Below are 24,271 nucleotides of genomic sequence, written 5' to 3'. Positions count from 1 at the left end.
GTTAGAATTTTGATTCTGTTTAAGGTCCATTTCACCTTTTTGAGTTATAATATATTTCTGATTTATGTCCTAAAAGATATTAAACAAAAGAAAATAAATGAATGAACAACTTTTTATAGATTCTTGTGGTTAAATCGCTGAGCTTTTGCGATATTTTTCAAATTAATAAAAAAAAGTATTTTTAGCAACACAGAAATTGTTTTTTTAATTTGTGTTTTTTCCCTTTAAGATCATTTCTAACCCAACAAGTGACTGTAAACAAGGAGCTGAGAAAAGAAAGGACGAGTTGATTCTCTAACAAACACAAGATTCAAAATAACAAACACATCATCGACTCATTTTCACCTGTGACACCATTGAGCTTCACCTGGAGCTGTTACATCTCCTCTCAGGTGCAGGTTCTGCTCTGACGTCAGAACTGACTGAAATAATCACAGATGTTCGACACATATTTGACTCATTCTGACAACTTCTCTGGGATTAGACACAAATATTTGGGATCAATAATCAATGTTCCAGAGACTCGTGTTAGAAGATGAATCTCTTGATGCAGACGGTCGTAGATATCGAGGCTTCACCATCATTAAAGTGTGTTTCTGTGTGTGTTATAATCTGTGTGTTAAGCACACACACGGGGGTTAAGAAAGACACCCCGCTTTAGTGTTAACCCTCCCATTCTCTGTGGTGAGCCCCCCGACCCGGACCCTCACCCTCCTTGGCCTCCTTTAAACCACGGATTACTGTGAGTTCAGAGACGCACAACCCTCTGTAAGACACACACACGGTTCAGATTGTAACACACAGCCAGTCTTGAGCAGAACCAGCAGAGTCTCTGTTCACGACCACGTCTGCTCTCACCAGTCGCTCGACTCGCTGCTCGCCGCGGGGAACCATTTAGATCTGCTGCTCGTCACAGCGGGGATGGTGGGATATTTGCCAGTCGGTGCTGAAGTGTCGTCTCGAATGAACCTCTGAACCAGGCTGAATGTGGTCGTCCCGTGTTGCGCCACAAGAACCGACCGCAGGAAGCGAACGAGGTCTCGGATGAAACCGCAGTCGCAGGTTCAGGTTCGAGTCGTCCGTCATCGTCTGCGAGACCAGACTCCACCGGTTCCTGCGCCTCGGAGTCCGGGACAGCTGCCCAGACGGACCCATCTGTCGGGCCTGACCTGTGTTTGGGATCACGAGAGGAGACTAAGTGGCCCACAAAGGGACTCCTTGGCATGCGGCCCGCCGGGTCCTGACAGTGCCAGCAGCCTAACAGCTTCCAGGGTCTCTGTGGTGCTACAGTATTGATCCGGCGTCAGGTTACCGCGAGCATGGCAGCCTTTTAATGAGGCCGCAGATTGATCAGGCGCTCATCGGTTTACTGGGCAGGATCCTCAGTGGGTGTCCCTGAAGGTCGGACCCCCCTTTGATTGGAATCAGATACCCTTCACACACACACACACATTTACATTTAAAAGACCACATTGAAGATCCAACCGTGGAGTTATAACGTAATCCTGCTTTTAAAAAAAGAAATTGAGAAATGACCTTTAAATCCATCCTGGTCTCCCCCTCCTGCATCACCACAAGGTTCCGGGCGAGGACCCCCTTCATTAGACGGGTGTCAGAGAAGCATCCGACGGATCTTGACCCCCACTCAGACTACGGCGCCCCCCATGGGAGGCGCAGCACAAAAGCATCGGCAGAGATGGTGAAATGGAATCCAGGCTCAGATCCCGGGGGAAGGACTGTGATTACTTTCGTGGCCTGTATTCGTGACGCCGTCGCCCACCTCGTGGCCACCATCGGTCACGGATCGCGGTGGGAATGAATCCAACATCGTGGATATAAAACCGGGACAGAAAGTCTTTCCTGCAGTGACTTTAATTAACAATTACCAGTCGATGACTTGTTTATTGTTGTTGTTGTGACCATACGTTAGACTCTCCATCGAAGGAAGGATTCAGGAGCAACGACTGAAGTTCATCAGATGTTTCAATTACTGTGAGGTCAGAGGTTCATCTGTTGCTAATAGAGTCATTACTTCACACGCCTGAACTCTCACCTCCACACCGAGATGAATCCAACAGACCTCCCTCCCTAAGCATCGACGGGACAAACGGTATCCCCTTGTTTTCAAGGGGGAGGGGATCAACGGATGACCTTTAACTACAGATCACTCCCAACAAAAGGTCAATCAGGTACACGAGGAGAGGCTCATGGATTCCTCTCATCGCTAAACATGGAAGGGGAAATGCATGAAATATAAATGGAATCTATTCCCCAGTCAGGTCCACATAAAACAGACGTTCCATCCCCGGATGATAGGATAATACGACAGGAGAAGGAGTTTTACGAGCGACTCAACTGTCCGTGCTTCATTGTTAAAGGACAATTAACCAGAGTGTGATAAAGATGTAGCTTCTAACCTGGAGTTACAGCGACATGTGCCAGGGTCTGAAAGAACATTTATGCAGCGACAGGATCAAGGGCTGAAGATCAAACCTTCAACACTGACCAGAAACCGTTTCAACTGAGAAAAATCTCTAAACTTAAGAAAATGTTTTTCACAACATGATCTGGATCTTATAATCCATGTGTTTGTATCTTCTCGCCTGGACTATTGTAACAGTTTATTTAGTGTCTTAACAAGAAGGATGTGTTTCGCCTGCAGTTCATACTAAACTCTGCAGCCAGAATTCTGAGCCGCTCTAGTAGAAGAACTCACATTTCTCCTTCAAACTCTTCACTGGCTGCCAGTTTCTTTCAGGATCATTTTAAAATTCTGGTTCTTACTTTCAGATCTATTCATGGTCAGACCTTCCATCACTGATCTGATCCAGACTTACACCCCAGCTCGGGCTCTGAGGTCTGTGGATCAGAATCTACTGATGGTTCCTGAACTTCCGGACCAGAGGAGAGAAATCCTTCCAGACTTCCAACCTGTGTCTCAGTGTGTTGCTGCAGGTTGGCAGGAGGTGACATCGACGCCATCGACACCCACTGTAGACAAAACCTGTGAGTGCTTCGGCGATAACTGATTAAACAATGTTACAACAGAACATCTTTGTGTTTGCACCAGAGAGCAGAAGGCATTGTGGGGCACGGTTGTGAGCAGGAATTAATGGTAACACAACAAGTTCTTAGTAAAGAAGACTCTGCAGGAAGGATGTCGACTCCAAGAGCGTTGCTCGGTTGAAAGATTGAAGGAAAGAACGAAAGGCCAGTGAAGTCCTGACTCTTGACGTGGAGATCAGCCTCAAACAGAATAGTTTACCAACACAACATCAGTCACTGCCGGCACGAGCTTGCGTCACCGAGACATGAGAGAGAAGCTCAAAGCTCTTGTGTTTGGCAGGAAGTACGAGGAGGTTCTGGAAGCTTCATGAAACAGAATAGATTCAAGAGTAGAATAGTGAACACGTGAAGATGTGGATCACAGGAAGCTCAGGAGGAAGATTTTACTGTGAACAGATGCTGGATTAACACGTGTGTTGCTGTTGTGTGTCTGCCGTGAACATGTTCACCGTACATCGTCTCGTCTGCTGTGAACAACCATACGTTGATGAAACCATGAGCCCACCATCCCCATCATAGCGCCCCCTCCTGGTTTTCAATTAAAATGATGACAAAACATTTTTGTCAAGACATTATCATGAATAGAAATGTTGTTTTAAAAAAGATTCAACGTAGTTTAACATTTCATTCATCTTCTGTGCAGCTTGTTCTATAATTCTATACCAGTTTCTACGGGTGTGAGGCAGGGGACACCCTGGACAGGATGCCGGACGATCGCAGGACACACAAAGACACACAACTATTCACACTCACACTCATACCTACAGACAATTACCCCAAGTTCTCAAGCAGCCTCTGTATGTTTTTGGACTGTGGGAGGAAACCGGAGTGCCCGGAGTAAACCCACGCAACACAGGGAGAACATTTAAACTACACACAGACACACAATTGAGCATCATAGAGTCTATAATCTGAACGACAGGAGGCTACGACTGACATGAAGAGTCTCTTTAAATAACACAACACGTACAATCACACAAATAGCAAGAATTTATATAATAATAACATTATTATTATTATTATTATTAACTTATATGATTCCTTCCTTTCAAATGGTCTCAACACCACGAGCACATCCTGAGAAAACAAACTTTTCCAAGGCTGACGTAAACAAACCATTCCTTGGGATCGTTTCTTCTTGTTAGAGAAACACCTTCTGCCTCGAAGCGACATCAGCCAAATCGTTTTCTCACAGGATGATATTGTCAGGAGGGTGAACCCCTGGAGCACCAGCCTGGAGGTGACGGGAGGTTTCCAGGCTTATTCAATATTGGGACGGTCCAGCAGCTGCTCACTGTGTCTTTATATCCCGCGTCTGTGAGTCTGTGAGTCTGTGCGTCTGTGAGTATGTGCGTCTGTGCGTCTGTGAGTCTGTGCGTCTGTGAGTATGTGCGTCTGTGCGTCTGTGAGTCTGTGAGTCTGTGAGTCTGTGAGTCTGTGAGTCTGTGCGTCTGTGCGTCTGTGAGTCTGTGCGTCTGTGAGTCTGTGAGTCTGTGAGTCTGTGCGTCTGTGCGTCTGTGCGTCTGTGAGTCTGTGAGTCTGTGAGTCTGTGCGTCTGTGCGTCTGTGAGTCTGTGAGTCTGTGCGTCTGTGCGTCTGTGAGTCTGTGCGTCTGTGCGTCTGTGAATCTGTGCGTCTGTGCGTCTGTGCGTCTGTGAGTCTGTGCGTCTGTGGGTCTGTGAGTCTGTGCGTCTGTGCGTCTGTGAGTCTGTGCGTCTGTGCGTCTGTGAGTCTGTGAGTCTGTGAGTCTGTGCGTCTGTGCGTCTGTGAGTCTGTGAGTCTGTGCGTCTGTGAGTCTGTGGGTCTGTGAGTCTGTGCGTCTGTGAGTCTGTGAGTCTGTGCGTCTGTGAGTCTGTGAGTCTGTGAGTCTGTGCGTCTGTGAGTCTGTGGGTCTGTGAGTCTGTGCGTCTGTGAGTCTGTGAGTCTGTGCGTCTGTGCGTCTGTGAGTCTGTGGGTCTGTGAGTCTGTGCGTCTGTGAGTCTGTGCGTCTGTGAGTCTGTGAGTCTGTGAGTCTGTGGGTCTGTGAGTCTGTGAGTCTGTGGGTCTGTGAGTCTGTGAGTCTGTGAGTCTGTGAGTCTGAGTCTGTGCGTCTGTGCGTCTGTGAGTCTGTGAGTCTGTGAGTCTGTGAGTCTGAGTCTGTGCGTCTGTGCGTCTGTGAGTCTGTGAGTCTGTGAGTCTGTGAGTCTGTGCGTCTGTGCGTCTGTGAGTCTGTGAGTCTGTGAGTCTGTGAGTCTGTGCGTCTGTGAGTCTGTGAGTCTGTGGGTCTGTGAGTCTGTGAGTCTGTGAGTCTGTGAGTCTGAGTCTGTGCGTCTGTGCGTCTGTGAGTCTGTGAGTCTGTGAGTCTGTGAGTCTGTGCGTCTGTGCGTCTGTGAGTCTGTGAGTCTGTGAGTCTGTGAGTCTGTGCGTCTGTGAGTCTGTGCGTCTGTGAGTCTGTGAGTCTGTGAGTCTGTGCGTCTGTGAGTCTGTGGGTCTGTGAGTCTGTGCGTCTGTGAGTCTGTGAGTCTGTGCGTCTGTGAGTCTGTGCGTCTGTGCGTCTGTGAGTCTGTGCGTCTGTGAGTCTGTGAGTCTGTGCGTCTGTGAGTCTGTGGGTCTGTGAGTCTGTGCGTCTGTGAGTCTGTGAGTCTGTGAGTCTGTGAGTCTGTGCGTCTGTGAGTCTGTGGGTCTGTGAGTCTGTGAGTCTGTGAGTCTGTGAGTCTGTGCGTCTGTGCGTCTGTGAGTCTGTGGGTCTGTGAGTCTGTGCGTCTGTGAGTCTGTGAGTCTGTGAGTCTGTGAGTCTGTGCGTCTGTGAGTCTGTGGGTCTGTGAGTCTGTGCGTCTGTGAGTCTGTGAGTCTGTGCGTCTGTGCGTCTGTGAGTCTGTGGGTCTGTGAGTCTGTGCGTCTGTGAGTCTGTGCGTCTGTGAGTCTGTGAGTCTGTGAGTCTGTGCGTCTGTGAGTCTGTGGGTCTGTGAGTCTGTGCGTCTGTGAGTCTGTGAGTCTGTGAGTCTGTGAGTCTGTGAGTCTGTGCGTCTGTGAGTCTGTGAGTCTGTGCGTCTGTGCGTCTGTGAGTCTGTGAGTCTGTGCGTCTGTGAGTCTGTGGGTCTGTGAGTCTGTGCGTCTGTGAGTCTGTGAGTCTGTGCGTCTGTGAGTCTGTGCGTCTGTGCGTCTGTGAGTCTGTGGGTCTGTGAGTCTGTGCGTCTGTGAGTCTGTGAGTCTGTGCGTCTGTGAGTCTGTGGGTCTGTGAGTCTGTGCGTCTGTGAGTCTGTGAGTCTGTGCGTCTGTGAGTCTGTGAGTCTGTGCGTCTGTGAGTCTGTGGGTCTGTGAGTCTGTGCGTCTGTGAGTCTGTGAGTCTGTGCGTCTGTGCGTCTGTGAGTCTGTGAGTCTGTGCGTCTGTGAGTCTGTGGGTCTGTGAGTCTGTGCGTCTGTGAGTCTGTGCGTCTGTGACTCTGTGGGTCTGTGAGTCTGTAAGTTTGTGAGTCTGTGAGTCTGTGCGTCTGTGAGTCTGTGGGTCTGTGAGTCTGTGCGTCTGTGAGTCTGTGAGTCTGTGCATCTGTGAGTCTGTGAGTCTGTGCGTCTGTGAGTCTGTGAGTCTGTGCGTCTGTGCGTCTGTGAGTCTGTGCGTCTGTGAGTCTGTGGGTCTGTGAGTCTGTGCGTCTGTGAGTCTGTGAGTCTGTGCGTCTGTGAGTCTGTGCGTCTGTGAGTCTGTGCGTCTGTGAGTCTGTGCGTCTGTGAGTCTGTGCGTCTGTGAGTCTGTGAGTCTGTGAGTCTGTGCGTCTGTGAGTCTGTGCGTCTGTGAGTCTGTGAGTCTGTGCGTCTGTGCGTCTGTGAGTCTGTGAGTCTGTGCGTCTGTGAGTCTGTGCGTCTGTGAGTCTGTGCGTCTGTGCGTCTGTGCGTCTGTGAGTCTGTGAATCTGTGCGTCTGTGCGTCTGTGCGTCTGTGCGTCTGTGCGTCTGTGAGTCTGTGCGTCTGTGAGTCTGTGCGTCTGTGCGTCTGTGAGTCTGTGCGTCTGTGCGTCTGTGAGTCTGTGCGTCTGTGCGTCTGTGAGTCTGTGCGTCTGTGCGTCTGTGAGTCTGTGCGTCTGTGAGTCTGTGCGTCTGTGAGTCTGTGCGTCTGTGCGTCTGTGAGTCTGTGCGTCTGTGCGTCTGTGAGTCTGTGCGTCTGTGCGTCTGTGAGTCTGTGCGTCTGTGAGTCTGTGCGTCTGTGAGTCTGTGCGTCTGTGCGTCTGTGAGTCTGTGCGTCTGTGAGTCTGTGAGTCTGTGTGTCTGTGCGTCTGTGAGTCTGTGAGTCTGTGCGTCTGTGAGTCTGTGAGTCTGTGCGGCAACAACATTCCTAACTGGACGCACACGAAACAACAAACACGCCGACAGATGTGAACAAACTCTTGACGTTATAAAGTCCTTATTGAAACTAACACAGTTATTGTGTTCATTTAAAACGATTCTATGCGATATTTAGTCGAGCGACGCCAGTGGACTACAGTGGTAGTGTTTAGAAGGGAGACCACATTTCCCATGAGCACTTGCTAAACATGGCAAAAGTTGTCATGTCACGTTTCGTAGCAGTTGATGAATGTTGTGTTTCCAGACTTTTATTGATAAATAACATAACTTTAACTTTGTTTTTGTTTGTAAATAACATAACTTTAACTTTGTTTTTGAACCTTAACACCCCCCACCGCAACCAGCAGATATGTATCATGTTCACACCATCAACAACTTTTACAGTGAAAATAAAAATCACACAAAACACCTTAAGTCACGGTATAATAGTCAGTCAACTAGTTTTAAGTTGATTTAGTTATTGTAGTACAAAAATATTAAGGTACACAAAACTGCTATAAAGTGAAGAAATGTGTGTTGGATACACAAGTGTCAACAGGAGAATTAAATGTCTGAATTGAACCGAGGACGTAGTGACGAGTCTGACAAACAAATAAATATGAGGATCTTCAACAACCAACTGAGTCTCTCCTTCACTTTGACTTCAATTGAAATTCTGATTCACTCCCTCAGCAGCTGCGACGAGACGTTCTCCGTCCAGATGCTTCGCCCCGAGGACGGTGACACATCTGCGTTGAATGAAAAGACGGTGATGCAGCAGTAAACACCGACATATGGCAACACTGTCATCACAAGAGCTGCGACAGTAATTCCACGTGTGACTGATGTCTTCCACTAAAGAGACTGTGTGCGATTTGTCACCTTCGAGTGTGATGTTAGTGATGCTTAATTGTCGCTTCCATCTGTAGACATGCAGATGATTTTATAGCCTCCAGGAGAAAAGAACTCATTTGTTTAATATCCTCCTGAAGAAGCTTATTTACCTATATTTAGGTGAAAAACCTCACGAAGCTTCTACAAAACTTTGTTTGAAAATGTTGTTAGAACATGATCTGGATCTTATAATCCATGCGTTCGTTTCTTCTCGTCTGGACTATAGTAACAGATACTGTCTCGTCTGCAGTTCATAAAAAACTCTGCAGCCAGAATTCTGAGCCGCTCTATTCTGGTTCTTACTTTCAGATCTATTCATGGTCAGACCTTCCATCAGTGATCTGATCCAGACTTACACCCCAGCTCGGGCTCTGAGGTCTGTGGATCAGAATCTACTGATGGTTCCTGAACTTCAGGACCAGAGGAGAGAAATCCTTCCAGACTGTTGCTCCTAAGCTTTGGAACCATCTCTGTGTTTGATGATCTACTGACTCCTTCAAGAAACATCTGTGTTTGATGATCTACTGACTCCTTCAAGAAACATCTGTGTTTGATGATCTACTGACTCCTTCAAGAAACATCTGTGTGTTTGATGATCTACTGACTCCTTCAAGAAACATCTGTGTTTGATGATCTACTGACTCCTTCAAGAAACATCTGTGTTTGATGATCTACTGACTCCTTCAAGAAACATCTCTGTGTTTGATGATCTACTGACTCCTTCAAGAAACATCTGGGTTTGATGATCTACTGACTCCTTCAAGAAACATCTGTGTTTGATGATCTACTGACTCCTTCAAGAAACATCTGTGTTTGATGATCTACTGACTCCTTCAAGAAACATCTGTGTTTGATGATCTACTGACTCCTTCAAGAAACTTCTGTGTTTGATGATCTACTGACTCCTTCAAGAAACATCTCAAGACACTTTTATAGAAACATTTCTACATTAACGTCCACAGTCACTTTGCTGAGCTCTGATTAAAAGCGAGTCTGAGACCTGCCGTGTTGTATGATCAGTGTTGGGAGTGAATGCGAACGACCGGATCAGAAATTAACAGTTTACGACGAGATGTTCAGACACGTGATAAGGAGGAACATGGAGGTTGTGGAAGAAGTCGTGAAGGAAGAAGTTTGTTTAAAGAAAACCAGGTTTGCGGATGTGATGAAGGAGAAGATGAACCAGGAAGTATTAACTAGGCTGAGTGGATTCTCCAAAGAAAGATTTGTGAGAAATTAATCCAAATGTAATGAAACTGGAACCAAAAAGGTTTATGTCCCAAGAGACTGAGCTGCAGGAGATTATCTCCCACGTCTTCATGTCTCCTGCTGCCTCGTGTTCGGATCTTTTCCACGACATTGTTCCGTGAAGACACGACGATTCGAGACGATACGAGACGATACCAACCTCACATCGATTGTGTTAACGTCTCGTCAGATCCGAAACAATAATGTGACGTCGTACACGTTCACGTTCTCTAACATATCGAGGCCAAAAATACACGTGGATCTGCTGCCGAGTCACGTCTGCGATCGCAGCTGCTGAACGTCCACGACAGGCGTGGAACTCGTCACCTGTGCCTGTCGCTCTCTGTGGGAGTAAAACCAAACAACGTTCTCCACACAAGTCGACGTCAAATTGACGTCCAGACACACAGAGGACTTTGAAGGCGTCTCCTTCCTCCGCCGTCGTCACTTCTGTTTCATTCTCGTTCGTTTGAACGCAGCGGCGGCGCCAGGGATGTGAGGCGCGCCGGGTGACAGAAGGCGTGACAAGCGTGGAAGACGAGAGGAAAGGAGGCACCTGGCCTCGTCCTTGACGTGAAGAAGCCAATGATACATCAAGAAGTGACAGCGCGTGAAGACGGCGATTACCCAGGAAGCAGGACGGATGAGGAAGGTCCTATTTTTAGAGGCGGAGAAAAGATGTGACAGATTTTCATCTATTACTGAAAAATAGTCCTGCATGAAGAAAACCTCGTTTTTTGTTGCCGTCGGTCCAGAAAGTGATTCTACATCAAAAGACTCAATTAGAAGCTGCTGCTCTTTTATGTGTCGGCGTGAAAGAGAGTCTGACGAGGTTGATCCTGACAGTCTGACCGACGGGTAAACAAGCTCGTGTCCCAGGATGACGTGGATTGGACGTCTTCTCACAGGCCTGATTAATTGAGGTGGGACGGAACATCCGAACATCGCCAGGCGCCCAATTAAGAGTCGAGCGAGAGACGCCGTGACGGCTGCTGATGAAAACCTCTAGCCATGGATACCTGTCTCTCCCGCTGTCTTCCTTCATCCCTCACTTCTGACTGACTTCCTGCTACTCCAGGGTTCTGGTCACGCTCGATGCTCTGCTACGTTTCTACAATCGCGCTGAAGTTTAAGGTGTTGAGTTGTCAGTGAGAGAAATGAAGCCGGCAGACAGGATCTCACACGCCATTAAACATAAGGACAGGAAGGGAGTCTTCTTTACAGAAGGTACGAGAGCAGAGGCTTCAAAATGTCACATACGTCTGGCAGTGGAAACTATGTTTTATGTTTTTAGAGTTTCCTCCTTTACATAGTTTTCACGGCGCAAAGAAAATACTGGGTGTCCCAGATTTCTAATTATATATAGACACAAATATATCTCAGATATTGTCAATTTCTTGAGGTACATCCTGTATAATGTTTAAAAACTACCACATGGACAACATCAAATAAATGATATGAACAATATGTTGGTTTAATTTGTATATGGTTGTGAAAAGAGTGTCTGTAAATTCTAAAGCAATATCTTGTCACTTGTCTTTCCATCTGGATTTTTATTCATTCCAGGATAAATTCCATGTTTTATATGATTATTATTTTCGTGTGACACGTTAGTAGGTCGGCTATGTTTGGGTTTATCGGGGACAGAATCAGGTTGTATTTATCTTAGACGGGTCCAGGATTATTGAAGATTGTACGATAAAAACATTGACATTCATGCAGTTCATCAAGTCAATCGGTGTCATGAGCAGCGACCCGGTGCTTGACGCACAATTCAAAAACGTTCAGTCGTCTGAACTGTTGCCGTACATGCCATCGATTTAACGCAACTAGCAGACTTTTTACTGATGTTTACTGACACAGCAGAAGTTGATTTTGAAGAGAATAAACAACATTATCAACAAAGGTAAAGATGTTACAAACACACATTAAAGAACCACTTTGTTCTCCTTATCAAGCGTCGACACTGGATTCTCTGGAACATCTTTGTCTCTCATGTTACCAAGAGTTTCTACTCGTAAATGGAACCTTTTCTGCCTTTTGACACTCGCGCCGAAAGCAATGAACTTCCGGTTAAAGTTTTTCAAAATAACAGATTACGTAACAAAAAATAAATAAAAAATGTAGAAATGTTTTTTTCTTTTGTTCAGAAAAATGAGAAACATTTAGAAACACACGGTTCTCTTGTCAAATCCATCATTATTGAAGCAGTTGTTGATGTGATCAGAGAAGGAGATTAAAAAGGAGATTATTGACCTTGTTTTCTGGAAAAAATATTTGAAAAAAAGAGACATGATTGAGAAACAGAACCAGACTGAGGAGCAGAAAGAAGGAAAACAGGAAGAAAAAAGAATAATATGTGACGTAAACTCATCGACTTCATTTCTACACAAAGAAAACTGGAGTCTTTTATTGGATGTTAATGGTTAAACTTTATTGACACTGAAGAGGAAACAAGAGTCACAATGATTACAAACAGTCAAAGATAGATTCATCCAAACACTCGTGGATCATGTTGACCCCTCAGAGAGTCTCTGGCTGAACATCTGCTGGAGACACTTCCAACATCTCCACTTCCTCCACAGGTACTGGGAGCTGCTCTCTACTCCTGCTCCTCCAGACCACAACAACAACAACAACAACAGCGACAACAACACACATCATGAAGATCACAACACTGAACACCACAGACCTCACTTGTTGGTGATCAACCTCTGGCTCTCTGAACATTATAAGGGTCTTAGATGTGAATACACAACGTTTGTCTTTCAGAACCACACACCAGAACTCTCCACTGTCTTCCAGAGAGATGTTAGTGATCACCAGGCTTGTGTTGGAGAGAACGATTCTGTCTTTTTGTCCACGATATGATACACGTGATGTTCTTCCTTCAGTTCTGTTTGTCTTCATGAACCAGTCAATGTCCTCAGGCTGTTTCCAGTCGCCGCATTGTAGAATCACGTTTTCTCCTCCAGTGAAGAACACATCAGCAGGCGGGTCGGACTCAGGACACACATACAGGAAGTAATAATAATAATCCTCATCACTGCGATGACACTTGTAACTACCTGTGTGGTTCAAGGTCAGTGATGGAAACCTCAGAGTGTAGTTGTGACTCTGTTCATCTTTCGTGACTGAATAAATGTACCACACGTGTGGTTTGTTTTCACTGATGTCAGAGCAGTTCAGCTCCAGACTCTCTCCCACCGAGCTGTGAATGTAATTTGGCTGAACAGAACCATACAAATGTTCCAGTAGTTCACAGCTCTGATGGTTCTTCTCCAGACAGTAATAAACGAACCAACCAGAACTTTTGTCAAACGTTACCAGAAGAGATGTTTTGTTCTTCTCTTGCTTTAGTTTGTACATTGAAGATGTTTCATCATCGATTAAAGCTAATTCAATATGTCTTGTTCTGGGGTTATATTGAGGTAAAGCCCACTGGACACTCAGGTTTGGTCCCACACCATCACAGTTCAGCTCCAGTGTCTGTCCAACATAAGGGTACAAGTCCTTATCTCTCATCTTTCGTGTGTCACAAACCAGGAGAGTGGAGTTTCTCTTGTGCGTCACCTTGTTCTGGGTCCAGCACTGTTCTTGGTACTGACCCGAGTCTGAAACCTTCAGACGGTCTGTTGTATAAGAAGCTTCTGTCTGCAGACTGGAGTCATGATGCTGTAAAGAGTTCCACAGAAGTTTCTTCTCCTCACCGATCCATCTGGAGATCAAGCAGACGTCATCAGCCGTTTCGTTCAGGATGAAGTGATGAGGGTATCCTTTCATCTTGAGGATCTCAGCGAGGATGTTGTTGGAGAAGAAGGTCACCAGCAGCAGGATCAGTGCAGTCATGTCTGCGTCTGTGAGTGAGAGTCGACTCTGCAGCTGCTTCATGATGTCAATCTCTTCACCATCAGCAGCTTCTCGCCTACGATTGGTGGATCTAGACGATAACATGAGGAGGATGTTCTGCATCTACTTCCTGTTCGCTTTATCAGATGTGAAGCAACAACTGTTGTGAACTCACATGATTTACACTATTTTAAAGCAGTTCAGCTGAAAACATAATTATTGCTTCATTCAATTTACTTTCTCACTTTTATCAGTTAAAGTGCCAGGTTCGCAAAACCCGTTTTTTTTTTACTTCTTTTCAAAACGACCGACAAGTCGTCTCCGAAACAAACCAAAGTGAATTAAGTGACGAGTGAGAAAAAAACCCTCCGGATTAATGGAGACTGTGGAAAGAGTTTCAGATTTCTTGGCTCACACATCTCAGAGGATTTCTCCTGAACTGCAAACATCACTACAATAGTCAAGAAGGTCAAGCAACGACTTGACTTTCTGAGGATCCTCAGGAACAACAACCTGGAGGAGAAGCTGCTGCTGTCCTTCTACTGCTGCTCCATCCAGAGTGTTGTCCTACAGTAGAACCTAATGTTACTGCACCACAGCGACAGGACTACGGAGGGTCATCAACCTCTGACCTCTGCCCACCCTGACTGACATCTTGACCTGTCGCTGCCTCCAACATCCTGAACCCTTGCTCACCTGTTCCTCACCTGTTCACCTGCCGCCCTCTGACGCTTCAGGTCCCACGAACACAAACAGACTCAGGATCAGTTTCTACTCTCAGCAATACGTGAAGTGAATAAACACAAATAAGGAACAATAAAGATATTTGTTCGCATATCAGAGCACCTTGAAAAAAATATTTTAATAACGAGACAATATGATAAAACCTCTGACCTCTGACCTCTGCTGCTTCTTTGTTTCTTACTTTTTATTCATCTTTTTAACCTTCTTTGATATGTTTACTTCGTCATTTTCACCGTCTGGATGATGAACTTTCATTTGGTTGAACTATGTCGATGACAATAGATTCTGACTGAGATAATTATGGTTCATTTATCTTCACACACAAACAACACAACATGGTTTGTTATATAACAAAAGATTGATTCATACAAGTTCATAAATTCAGCTTAAACTCATCAGATGAACATCGAGGTTCAACAACGACCAGCATCAGAATAAGACGGATCTCTAAGAATCACGGTTACAAACAGTAAATCAGTGAAAGTGATGAAAAATATACTTTATCTTAGGAAAGATGTTCAACTATATTCAGTTTTAGATCCTCTTGAACAACAGTTGAGGAAAATGATTCCAGTCAACAGCGTGTAAACAACTTGAGGCAACAAAACTATTGGTGTGTGTCACTAAAATAAGTTTGTGTTGATAAAAACCACAAGTATAAAATAATCTACATATTATTTGGGGATCGAAACAAGGAGGAAACAGTCAAAGAACGTATAAGAACACACGCCAGCATGAAGAAGTGTCTTTGTTGGTCTTGAAACTCTATGATCCTGTTGAGCTCATGTAATCACTGATAGAAAGAGGGAGAAACAAACACCCGTCTGTCAACACATCAGTGATGTAGACGATGATAAGCATCGCGGCAGGAAACACGTTTTTTTTTTCTTTGAAATGTTTCGCAATCATGGTTTTAAAAGATTGAAAAGAACGATTATAAACTGTTAATAAAGTCTCTATTGATGTTTTAATTTTCTGATTACGAAAAGGGAAATACTTTTGATTTATTTAGAAGAAATGTGATTTTTTCACGGAACAAACGTTATGAAGAGAGTCAGTCTCACCAGATATGAGATCATTCTGAAACATGACATCGCTTGACAAAAGAGCAGGATTCGAACCTGCGACTCCAAAAGACGAGACGTCACATTAACTCACTGAACCATCAGAGGCTGTAGGTTGAGCGTCAACAAAGTGTCGTGTATTGAAGGATCAGAGTGAACTATTGTTTGTTTCAATCCTTTCACGTCAGAATCTACTGATTGATGGTGATTTACTTCAACATGTTTAAACTCCAGACGTTAAAACAAAGTTGATCCTGTCATGAAAGTATCTAAAGTGATGCAGCAGTGATGACGTCACCTGATCGTTTATGTATGATCCAGTGACTCGGTGCTCGTTTGCTTTTGTCTGGTGTCTCTGTTATGATGACTTTAAAAGGCTTCGTATTTTTTTATATTGAATTAAAAGGCCTCAAAAGAAAAAGATATTGAATTTAAATGCTAGAAATTAAAAAATATTGAATCATTGAAATTAAACTATAACGAATATTGAATAATTTAAATAAATTTAACCTTTCAATATTCTGATGGCATTGACTTCTTGACATTCTGTTCTATGTTAATCTTTCTATCCTTCGTCTTTGATCTATGTTCTTTATCTTTAGACTAAGATTGTATCATCTTGAGCTTTCTCTTATTCCTCTTGGTTCTTGTTCTTATTTTATTTTTATATTCATGAATAATTGCTGTATTGCTGTGTCTAATTGGAAAAAAACAATTTCCCGAAGGAGACCTGCTGAGGGATCAATAAAGTTCTACCTAACCTAACCTATTAACTTCCAGACCCGTCCAGTGAAGGTCTGATGCCAGGATCTGGTGACGGTTCAACTGGTTAAAGACGTGAAGAGCAAACTCTGGTCACTTGGAAACAACATCGTTCAACACAGAATGTGAGCATTAAGTTTCCACAGAAAGAATTGAAATGTTTACATAAAAACTCACAGCCTGGGCCCGGTTAAATAAACCGGGTCAGTCACAGGCGACTGGTGCCCAGACTCAAACCCATAATCCCACCGCTTTGGTGCAGTGAGAAAATCCAATTTCCCAGATCTGTAATACCATAAAGCTTATTAAGCAGCACAATGAGTGCAACACCCGGAGGCCTGAGCAGCCGTGAGCAGGAGGACGGTGAGCAGCGACGCGACCAAGCATGACCAGCACTGGAAACAAAATATCTTTAAATAAGACCATCTTCGCAAGATTATAACAGCAGGACTTAGAGTATTTTTAAACTCTACTGTACCAGACATCAATGAATTACAGTCATATTAAGTGTTTTATTTTGTTAAATCTCCTCAACGTCCTTTTTTAAAATCTCTAACCTTATTGTTTTTGTTAGAAAGTTTTGGCTTTTTTCTGTGTTGGTTCTTTTGGCCTTGAGATGTTCTTGTAAAAAAAAGTATTCCGTCAACCCTAGAGCGTACATCGGTCTGGTGAATCGTATATATATATATGAAAAAGAATATATATATGTGTATTGTCGAGTACTTGACTCTGGTGTTGTGATAGTGTAGTAAGAAGTATATATGTGTAGTATTGTCCAGTACTTGACTCTGGTGTTGTGATAGTGTAGTAACAAGTATATATGTGTAGTATTGTCCAGTACTTGACTCTGGTGTTGTGATAGTGTATTAACAAGTATATATGTGTAGTATTGTCGAGTACTTGACTCTGGTGTTGTGATAGTGTAGTAACAAGTATATATGTTTAGTATTGTCCAGTACTTGACTCTGGTGTTGTGATAGTGTAATAACAAGTATTTATGTGTAGTATTGTCGAGTACTTGACTCTGGTGTTGTGATAGTGTATTAACAAGTATATATGTGTAGTATTGTCCAGTACTTGACTCTGGTGTTGTGATAGTGTAGTAACAAGTATATATGTGTAGTATTGTCCAGTACTTGACTCTGGTGTTGTGATAGTGTAGTAACAAGTTTATGTGTGTAGTATTGTCCAGTACTTGACTCTGGTGTTGTGATAGTGTAGTAACAAGTATATGTGTGTAGTATTGTCTAGTACTTGACTCTGGTGTTGTGATAGTGTAGTAACAAGTATATATGTGTAGTATTGTCCAGTACTAGACTCTGGTGTTGTGATAGTGTAGTAACAAGTATATATGTGTAGTATTGTCCAGTACTTGACTCTGGTGTTGCAGTATTTAAAGACCACATGACTCACTGCATCCTCTCGTCCTCAGTCATCATTGTTGCTTCAGCTGTGGAGGATGTAATGACCGCTGCCATCTAGAGGCTGGAAGTTTAATTGCCACAAAAATGAACAAATGCATTATTTGCATTTTAATTGTAAAAAATAACTATTGTTAACAATAAAATTGTACCTAATGTTTGATGTTCATTTTGTAGAGATTCAGACAAAACAAGAAAAAACTAAACTAAAGGTTGAAGCAACTCTTGAGACTCAAATACTGAACTCTGTTGAACATTTGCTAAACTGAAGTTGATATTTATATTTATATATAAATCCTGAATGTATTTGTAATCTTGATGCTCCGTCATCATCATATCGATCCTGAGATGATGTTCGGTCCAAACAGAAACACCTGAGCAACATCTCACGCCACATGATTATCGGGAAACGCTAATGATTCTGTTTCTTCACGAGTCGTCCTGATAAAAATCCTGCAGATGAAACCATTAAGGGAATAATTACAGGCCTGGTAATGAGATTCTTCTTATCACGCAGAGCAACTGTTGGAGAAATATGTGTTTGATCTGAAGCCAGATCCGTGGACCCGGATCTCCAGATCTCACTGCTCGCAGCAAACACTGGGAACGCCGTCGAAAATGATTCACCATCGTTCTGAAGAGAACCAGGACGAAGATCAGAGGAGGAGGCGACAGATTCATATGAGTCGACTGGATGTTAAAGGGTCAGAAACAAGGATTTAACTGGACAACAACAAGGTTTCTCTGGCGAGGACCGGAGTCTGCAGGGTATCTCGCACACGTGCAGCCCAGAGGATCTTCATGCTGCTGGACCCTTAAACTGCTGCTCACACGTACAGTATCAGGCCCACGCGTCTCAAGACTTTACATGAATAACACAAAGATGTGGAGACATTGAATGTTGTCGTGACGACATGATGTTGACAATCGATACTTTGAGATGTAGAGACGCTCACAGAAGATGATGGACGTCTTCAGCATCTACTACTTGCTCGCACAACACACACAGTCGGCCAGGGATGGAGCAGAACAGAAACTCTCTCTCAAACTCATGACAAATACTTTGAAATATGTGCGGATCCAGATGGATTACAATCCATAATCACTACAAAGATCTGAACAATTTGTCCTGAAAATTAATTTATTTTGCTAGTCATTAGCGCGACCGTCTCACAGGGAAAAGGTTGTTGGTTCACTTCCACCTCGAGGAAACCTTTGGTCTTTCTGTGTTGAATTTAAATGATTTATCTGTGCTTGTGTGGGTTTACTCAGGGTACTGTTGTTTTTGTGAACAGTTTGTTTGTGTTTGTGTCTTTGACAAGCTGGACTGGTTCATGTAGTGCCCTGCCTCTTGCCCTTGGTAGCTGGGATAATTGCCATGCAAAAGTTTCCAAAAGCCTTTGAGCCAAAAAACAACATTATGTTAACCAATGATCATTTGTATTTGTCCACTTGCCGACAGGAAACCTGATTTCTTGGCTCGACTGCTGTGAAAAGTAGGTCAACAAACGTGAACCAACACAGAGTCTAATGTGTCGAGACTCTGAGCCATAAATAATGACAAACCTCGAATTAAGAACCTTCTTGAATTCACTTAAATGAATAATAATATCACTGCAGTTACTCATCCAGGACAACAAACTCCTGAAATACTTCCTTCTAGGATGAAATGTGACATGAAGAGAGGGATGAAGACCCTCGACGAGTGAGTCCACCAAACAGACGAGTGAGTCCAACAAACAGACGAGTGAGTCCACCAAACAGACGAGTGAGTCCAACAAACAGACGAGTGAGTCCAACAAACAGATGAGTGAGTCCACCAAACAGATGAGTGAGTCCAACAAACAGACGAGTGAGTCCACCGAACAGACGAGTGAGTCCAACAAACAGACGAGTGAGTCCAACCAACAGACGAGTGAGTCCAACAAACAGACGAGTGAGTCCAACAAACAGACTAGTGAGTCCACCAAACAGACGAGTGAGTCCAACAAACAGACGAGTGAGTCCACCAAACAGACGAGTGAGTCCAACAAACAGACGAGTGAGTCCAACAAACAGACGAGTGAGTCCAACAAACAGACGAGTGAGTCCACCAAACAGACGAGTGAGTCCAACAAACAGACGAGTGAGTCCAACAAACAGACGAGTGAGTCCACCAAACAGACGAGTGAGTCCAACAAACAGACGAGTGAGTCCAACAAACAGACGAGTGAGTCCACCAAACAGACGAGTGAGTCCAACCAACAGACGAGTGAGTCCACCAAACAGACGAGTGAGTCCACCAAACAGACGAGTGAGTCCACCAAACAGACGAGTGAGTCCAACAAACAGACGAGTGAGTCCAACAAACAGACGAGTGAGTCCAACAAACAGACGAGTGAGTCCACCAAACAGACGAGTGAGTCCAACAAACAGACGAGTGAGTCCAACAAACAGACGAGTGAGTCCAACAAACAGACGAGTGAGTCCACCAAACAGACGAGTGAGTCCACCAAACAGACGAGTGAGTCCAACAAACAGACGAGTGAGTCTACCAAACAGACGAGTGAGTCCAACAAACAGACGAGTGAGTCCAACAAACAGACGAGTGAGTCCACCAAACAGACGAGTGAGTCCAACCAACAGACGAGTGAGTCCACCAAACAGACGAGTGAGTCCACCAAACAGACGAGTGAGTCCACCAAACAGACGAGTGAGTCCAACAGACGAGTGAGTCCAACAAACAGACGAGTGAGTCCAACCAACAGACGAGTGAGTCCACCAAACAGACGAGTGAGTCCAACAAACAGACGAGTGAGTCCAACCAACAGACGAGTGAGTCCAACCAACAGACGAGTGAGTCCAACAAACAGACGAGTGAGTCCACCAAACAGACGAGTGAGTCCACCAAACAGATGAGTGAGTCCACCAAACAGACGAGTGAGTCCAACAAACAGACGAGTGAGTCCAACCAACAGACGAGTGAGTCCACCAAACAGACGAGTGAGTCCAACAAACAGACGAGTGAGTCCAACAAACAGACGAGTGAGTCCAACAAACAGACGAGTGAGTCCACCAAACAGACGAGTGAGTCCACCAAACAGATGAGTGAGTCCACCAAACAGACGAGTGAGTCCAACAAACAGACGAGTGAGTCCAACAAACAGACGAGTGAGTCCACCAAACAGACGAGTGAGTCCAACAAACAGACGAGTGAGTCCACCAAACAGACGAGTGAGTCTAACAAACAGACGAGTGAGTCCAACAAACAGACGAGTGAGTCCAACAAACAGACGAGTGAGTCCACCAAACAGACGAGTGAGTCTAACAAACAGACGAGTGAGTCCACCAAACAGACGAGTGAGTCTAACAAACAGACGAGTGAGTCCAACCAACAGATGAGTGAGTCCACCAAACAGACGAGTGAGTCCAACAAACAGACGAGTGAGTCCAACCAACAGACGAGTGAGTTCACCAAACAGACGAGTGAGTCCAACAAACAGACGAGTGAGTCCACCAAACAGACGAGTGAGTCCACCAAACAGACGAGTGAGTCCAGGATGTGAGAACGAACTCAACGTTTGATGAAGAAACTCTGTCACGAAACTCAAATGAGGTCATTTTTGAAAGTGAAGCAGCAGAATGTGCTGCAGTCACAGGAGATACGTTTCACCTTCAAACCTGCCTCCTGTCACTGCTGCGATCGCGTCACATCCTCAACGCTTTTGTCCTCAGAACTTCCCCCCGAGAGGCGCACGATGCTGGCTTGTGTCCTCGGCTCCCGTCGGCAGCTCTTTGCTCCGGCCCGGACATTAGCATACAATCCATATTCATGCTGGCGTCTCCGCCGCTTCACCGACTTCCCTCAATGTTTTCCCGGACAATTTTACAAACGGGTGTGTCGAGCGGCTCGTTGTCGCCGCGAGTCTCACATGAGCTTCTTATGAATTCACAGCACGGCGGCAAAACATCAACAGGTCTCAAGGTCGGCGCTTCCTTTTATTCCCCGACTGTGAGGCTCTTTGTTCGGCGTCAATATGAGACGCGAGACTGTTGTCAAGATCACATCGGCATCAATGTCTCTGACGGTTGTAGAGTTTGTTTTCAAAAACACATAAACTTAAGGTCTGGTTTTATTCGAGGACAGTTTTCAGATGATTCCACAGAACAGTGAGTCGCAGAGAAGGTTCTGTTAACAATTGTATTGTTGATTAAAGAAACACTCATTAGTGTCGCATTCATCAAACTCCTGACTTGTGATTCACAATCTGACTCTTTGTTTCCGAGAGTAATGAGTCAACACTCAGAGCTGATGTCGGTGTTTACGACAACATTACAACTTGTTGTTATTTCCCGGTGATTTTCAGCTGTAATTGTTTTGGTCAAAATGACTGATCAATTCTGCAGGTTATTTGTTCTTCTGTGAACAGTTTGACTGATGGTCACGTTATTGAGGCTCAAACAGAGACAAACCAGCTAAAGTATTCATTCAATATTTGTGTATTCAAATATGGCAAAAACTGCCTTTCTTTTTTGTCAATCGAGAATGACGTTAAGATAAAAACTAATGTGTCAAGATAATAAAAATATATATATATATAATATAAAATGTGTTCTTTTAACTTTAACTGTGACGATACAAGAGTCTTTATTAAGCTGATTCACCAGTACTTTAGATGTTAGTGTAAGTAAGTCATTTATATTTGTCGAGCGCTTTTCCAGACCAGGGTCACAAAGCGCTTGTGAATGAAAACAATAATTGATAAAATATATACTTAATAGGTCAAGATAAACACAGGAGTCTCAGAGAATCAAGGAAAAGCTTCAACAAATAAAAACGTCTTAAGATGTTTCTTGAAGGAGTCAGTAGATCATCAAACACAGATGTTTCTTGAAGGAGTCAGTAGATCATCAAACACAGATGTTTCTTGAAGGAGTCAGTAGATCATCAAACACAGAGACGGTTCCAAAGCTTAGAAGGATTTTACTTTACAGATGCTACTTTAAGTTCTCACTTTGCAAATCTTACAACACATTAACGCTTCAATGCATCTACAAAACCGGTGCCACATTCAAAAACTGTTTCCATCTGTAGTCACACTCCACGCTTCCGGACCAGAGGAGAAAAATCCTTCTAAGCTTTGGAACCGTCTCTGTGTTTGATGATCTACTGACTCCTTCAAGAAACATCTGTGTGTTTGATGATCTACTGACTCCTTCAAGAAACATCTCTGTGTTTGATGATCTACTGACTCCTTCAAGAAACATGTGTGTTTGATGATCTACTGACTCCTTCAAGAAACATGTGTGTTTGATGATCTACTGACTCCTTCAAGAAACATCTGTGTTTGATGATCTACTGACTCCTTCAAGAAACATCTGTGTGTTTGATGATCTACTGACTCCTTCAAGAAACATCTATGTTTGATGATCTACTGACTCCTTCAAGAAACATGTGTGTTTGATGATCTACTGACTCCTTCAAGAAACATCTGTGTTTGATGATCTACTGACTCCTTCAAGAAACATCTCAAGATTCTGATTTGTGCTTTTCCCTGATTGTCTGGGACTCCTGTGTTTGTCTTTATGTTGTCTTGACCTTTAAAGTTTGCACTTTAACTGTGTATTGTTTTGATTGTTCAACCGCTTTGTGACCCTGGTCTTGAAAGATCTTTACAAATAATAATGACTTACTTACAGATCTCATCAGCTGGATTTGAGTTTCCAGATGAATCTGGACAAACGTCCAGGCTGGTGAGTTCACTTGACGCTCAGCATCTGGACATGTTGACTGAGTGACAGGTGGACCTGAGCCTCCTTCGGTATTTCCGAGCGAAGAAAGGAGGCCAGTTGAAGTGAGGTTAGAGCTTCCATGCGAGAGTGTGTAGCGATAAATAATGGATGCTGGGAGAACAGATCTGTGGAGCCTCATACTTCCACTTATCTCATCTCTCTCTTGGCGTTTGTTTATCCTTCCTCCTATATAGCTGCGAGCACATGTCGTTCAGCTGTCAGCGCCATAAATATTTCAGCCTTCATGTCAGAGCGATATCTTTCCAACCTCCTCTGGTCTGAGCAGCTGATGACACGGACGTTTGACCCGCGGAGGTGTTGACACAACACTGACTCTGACCACATTGTCGTCGACCAATGAATGAAACATTCCCTTAAATCCAAGCGATGGCTTTACAGACGGAACACTTTGATTTCAATATCATTCTGGAGAAACTCAGAGGATTATCCTGCAGAAATATATCCCAGACACACAATAGATACATGTGAGCAGATCATGTGACAGCAAGTTGCTCCAGCAGCTGATCCCGAGCAGATAGTTGTAATAGTTTGTCAGAGATAAGTGCTGCTGTTAGCAACACTGCTGGAGTCTCACAGAATCAGAGCATTCAAGTGTAAACTAGGGCAGAGCTCCAGCTCCACCTTCTCCAGCAGGTCCTCACCCACTGAGGGACACTCAGGACGGGAATCAAAAGACACTCACCTGTTCCCGGTCGCTCCAGAACCATCCAGTCCAGTCCGTCCGTCCGTCCTCGATCCCGTCCTCGGATCCCGTCCTCGCTGTGAGCAGGAGCTGGTCTCACCCCCACACAGACCAGTGCAGACACTGTTCACAGATGCAGTGACAAGTGAAAGGAGGGAGGCGTGGCCTCGCTCGGCATGAATAAAAGAAGGAGGAGAAGAGGGAGGAGAGGAGATTAAATCTACATTTCAATTTCTGCTCTCATCAGATATGCAGGCTGTTGATGTCTCTGCTGTTTTCATCTTTAGATCCTTAATGGTTGAGCTTTACTCTGATTTAAGTGATGTGTAGGAGTTTGTGTTGTCAGAGATCTGTTGATAGAATCACATATATAGATATATAGTAATGTAGTGTAGTAACAAGTATATATGTGTAGTATTGTCCAGTACTTGACTCTGGTGTTGTGATAGTGTAG

At 44.3% G+C, this 24,271-nt stretch overlaps 2 protein-coding genes across 3 annotated transcripts in view; both read right to left on the bottom strand.

The window, feature by feature from the left end:
• Positions 1 to 23,905, bottom strand: part of sulf2a (sulfatase 2a) — a 60,745-nt gene extending 36,840 nt beyond the window's left edge. For both annotated transcript variants that reach the window (XM_087801187.1, XM_087801188.1), the window contains exon 1: positions 23,818 to 23,905. The gene's annotated coding sequence lies outside the window, so the exon portion shown is untranslated. The remainder of the gene's footprint in view (positions 1 to 23,817) is intronic.
• LOC148069879 (uncharacterized) lies at positions 12,026 to 13,128 on the bottom strand. The gene has a single exon (XM_087801446.1). The coding sequence runs from the start codon at positions 13,025 to 13,027 to the stop codon at positions 12,026 to 12,028; it is 1,002 nt and encodes a 333-aa protein (XP_087657572.1). The 5' UTR covers positions 13,028 to 13,128.
• Positions 23,906 to 24,271: the final 366 nt, after the last annotated feature.

Source organism: Callionymus lyra, chromosome 10, assembly GCF_982586985.1.
Source record: "Callionymus lyra chromosome 10, fCalLyr1.hap1.1, whole genome shotgun sequence".
Taxonomy (NCBI): Eukaryota; Metazoa; Chordata; class Actinopteri; order Syngnathiformes; family Callionymidae; genus Callionymus; species Callionymus lyra.
Note: the sequence above shows the minus strand (reverse complement) of the source record. Positions and strands in the feature narration are given on the sequence as shown.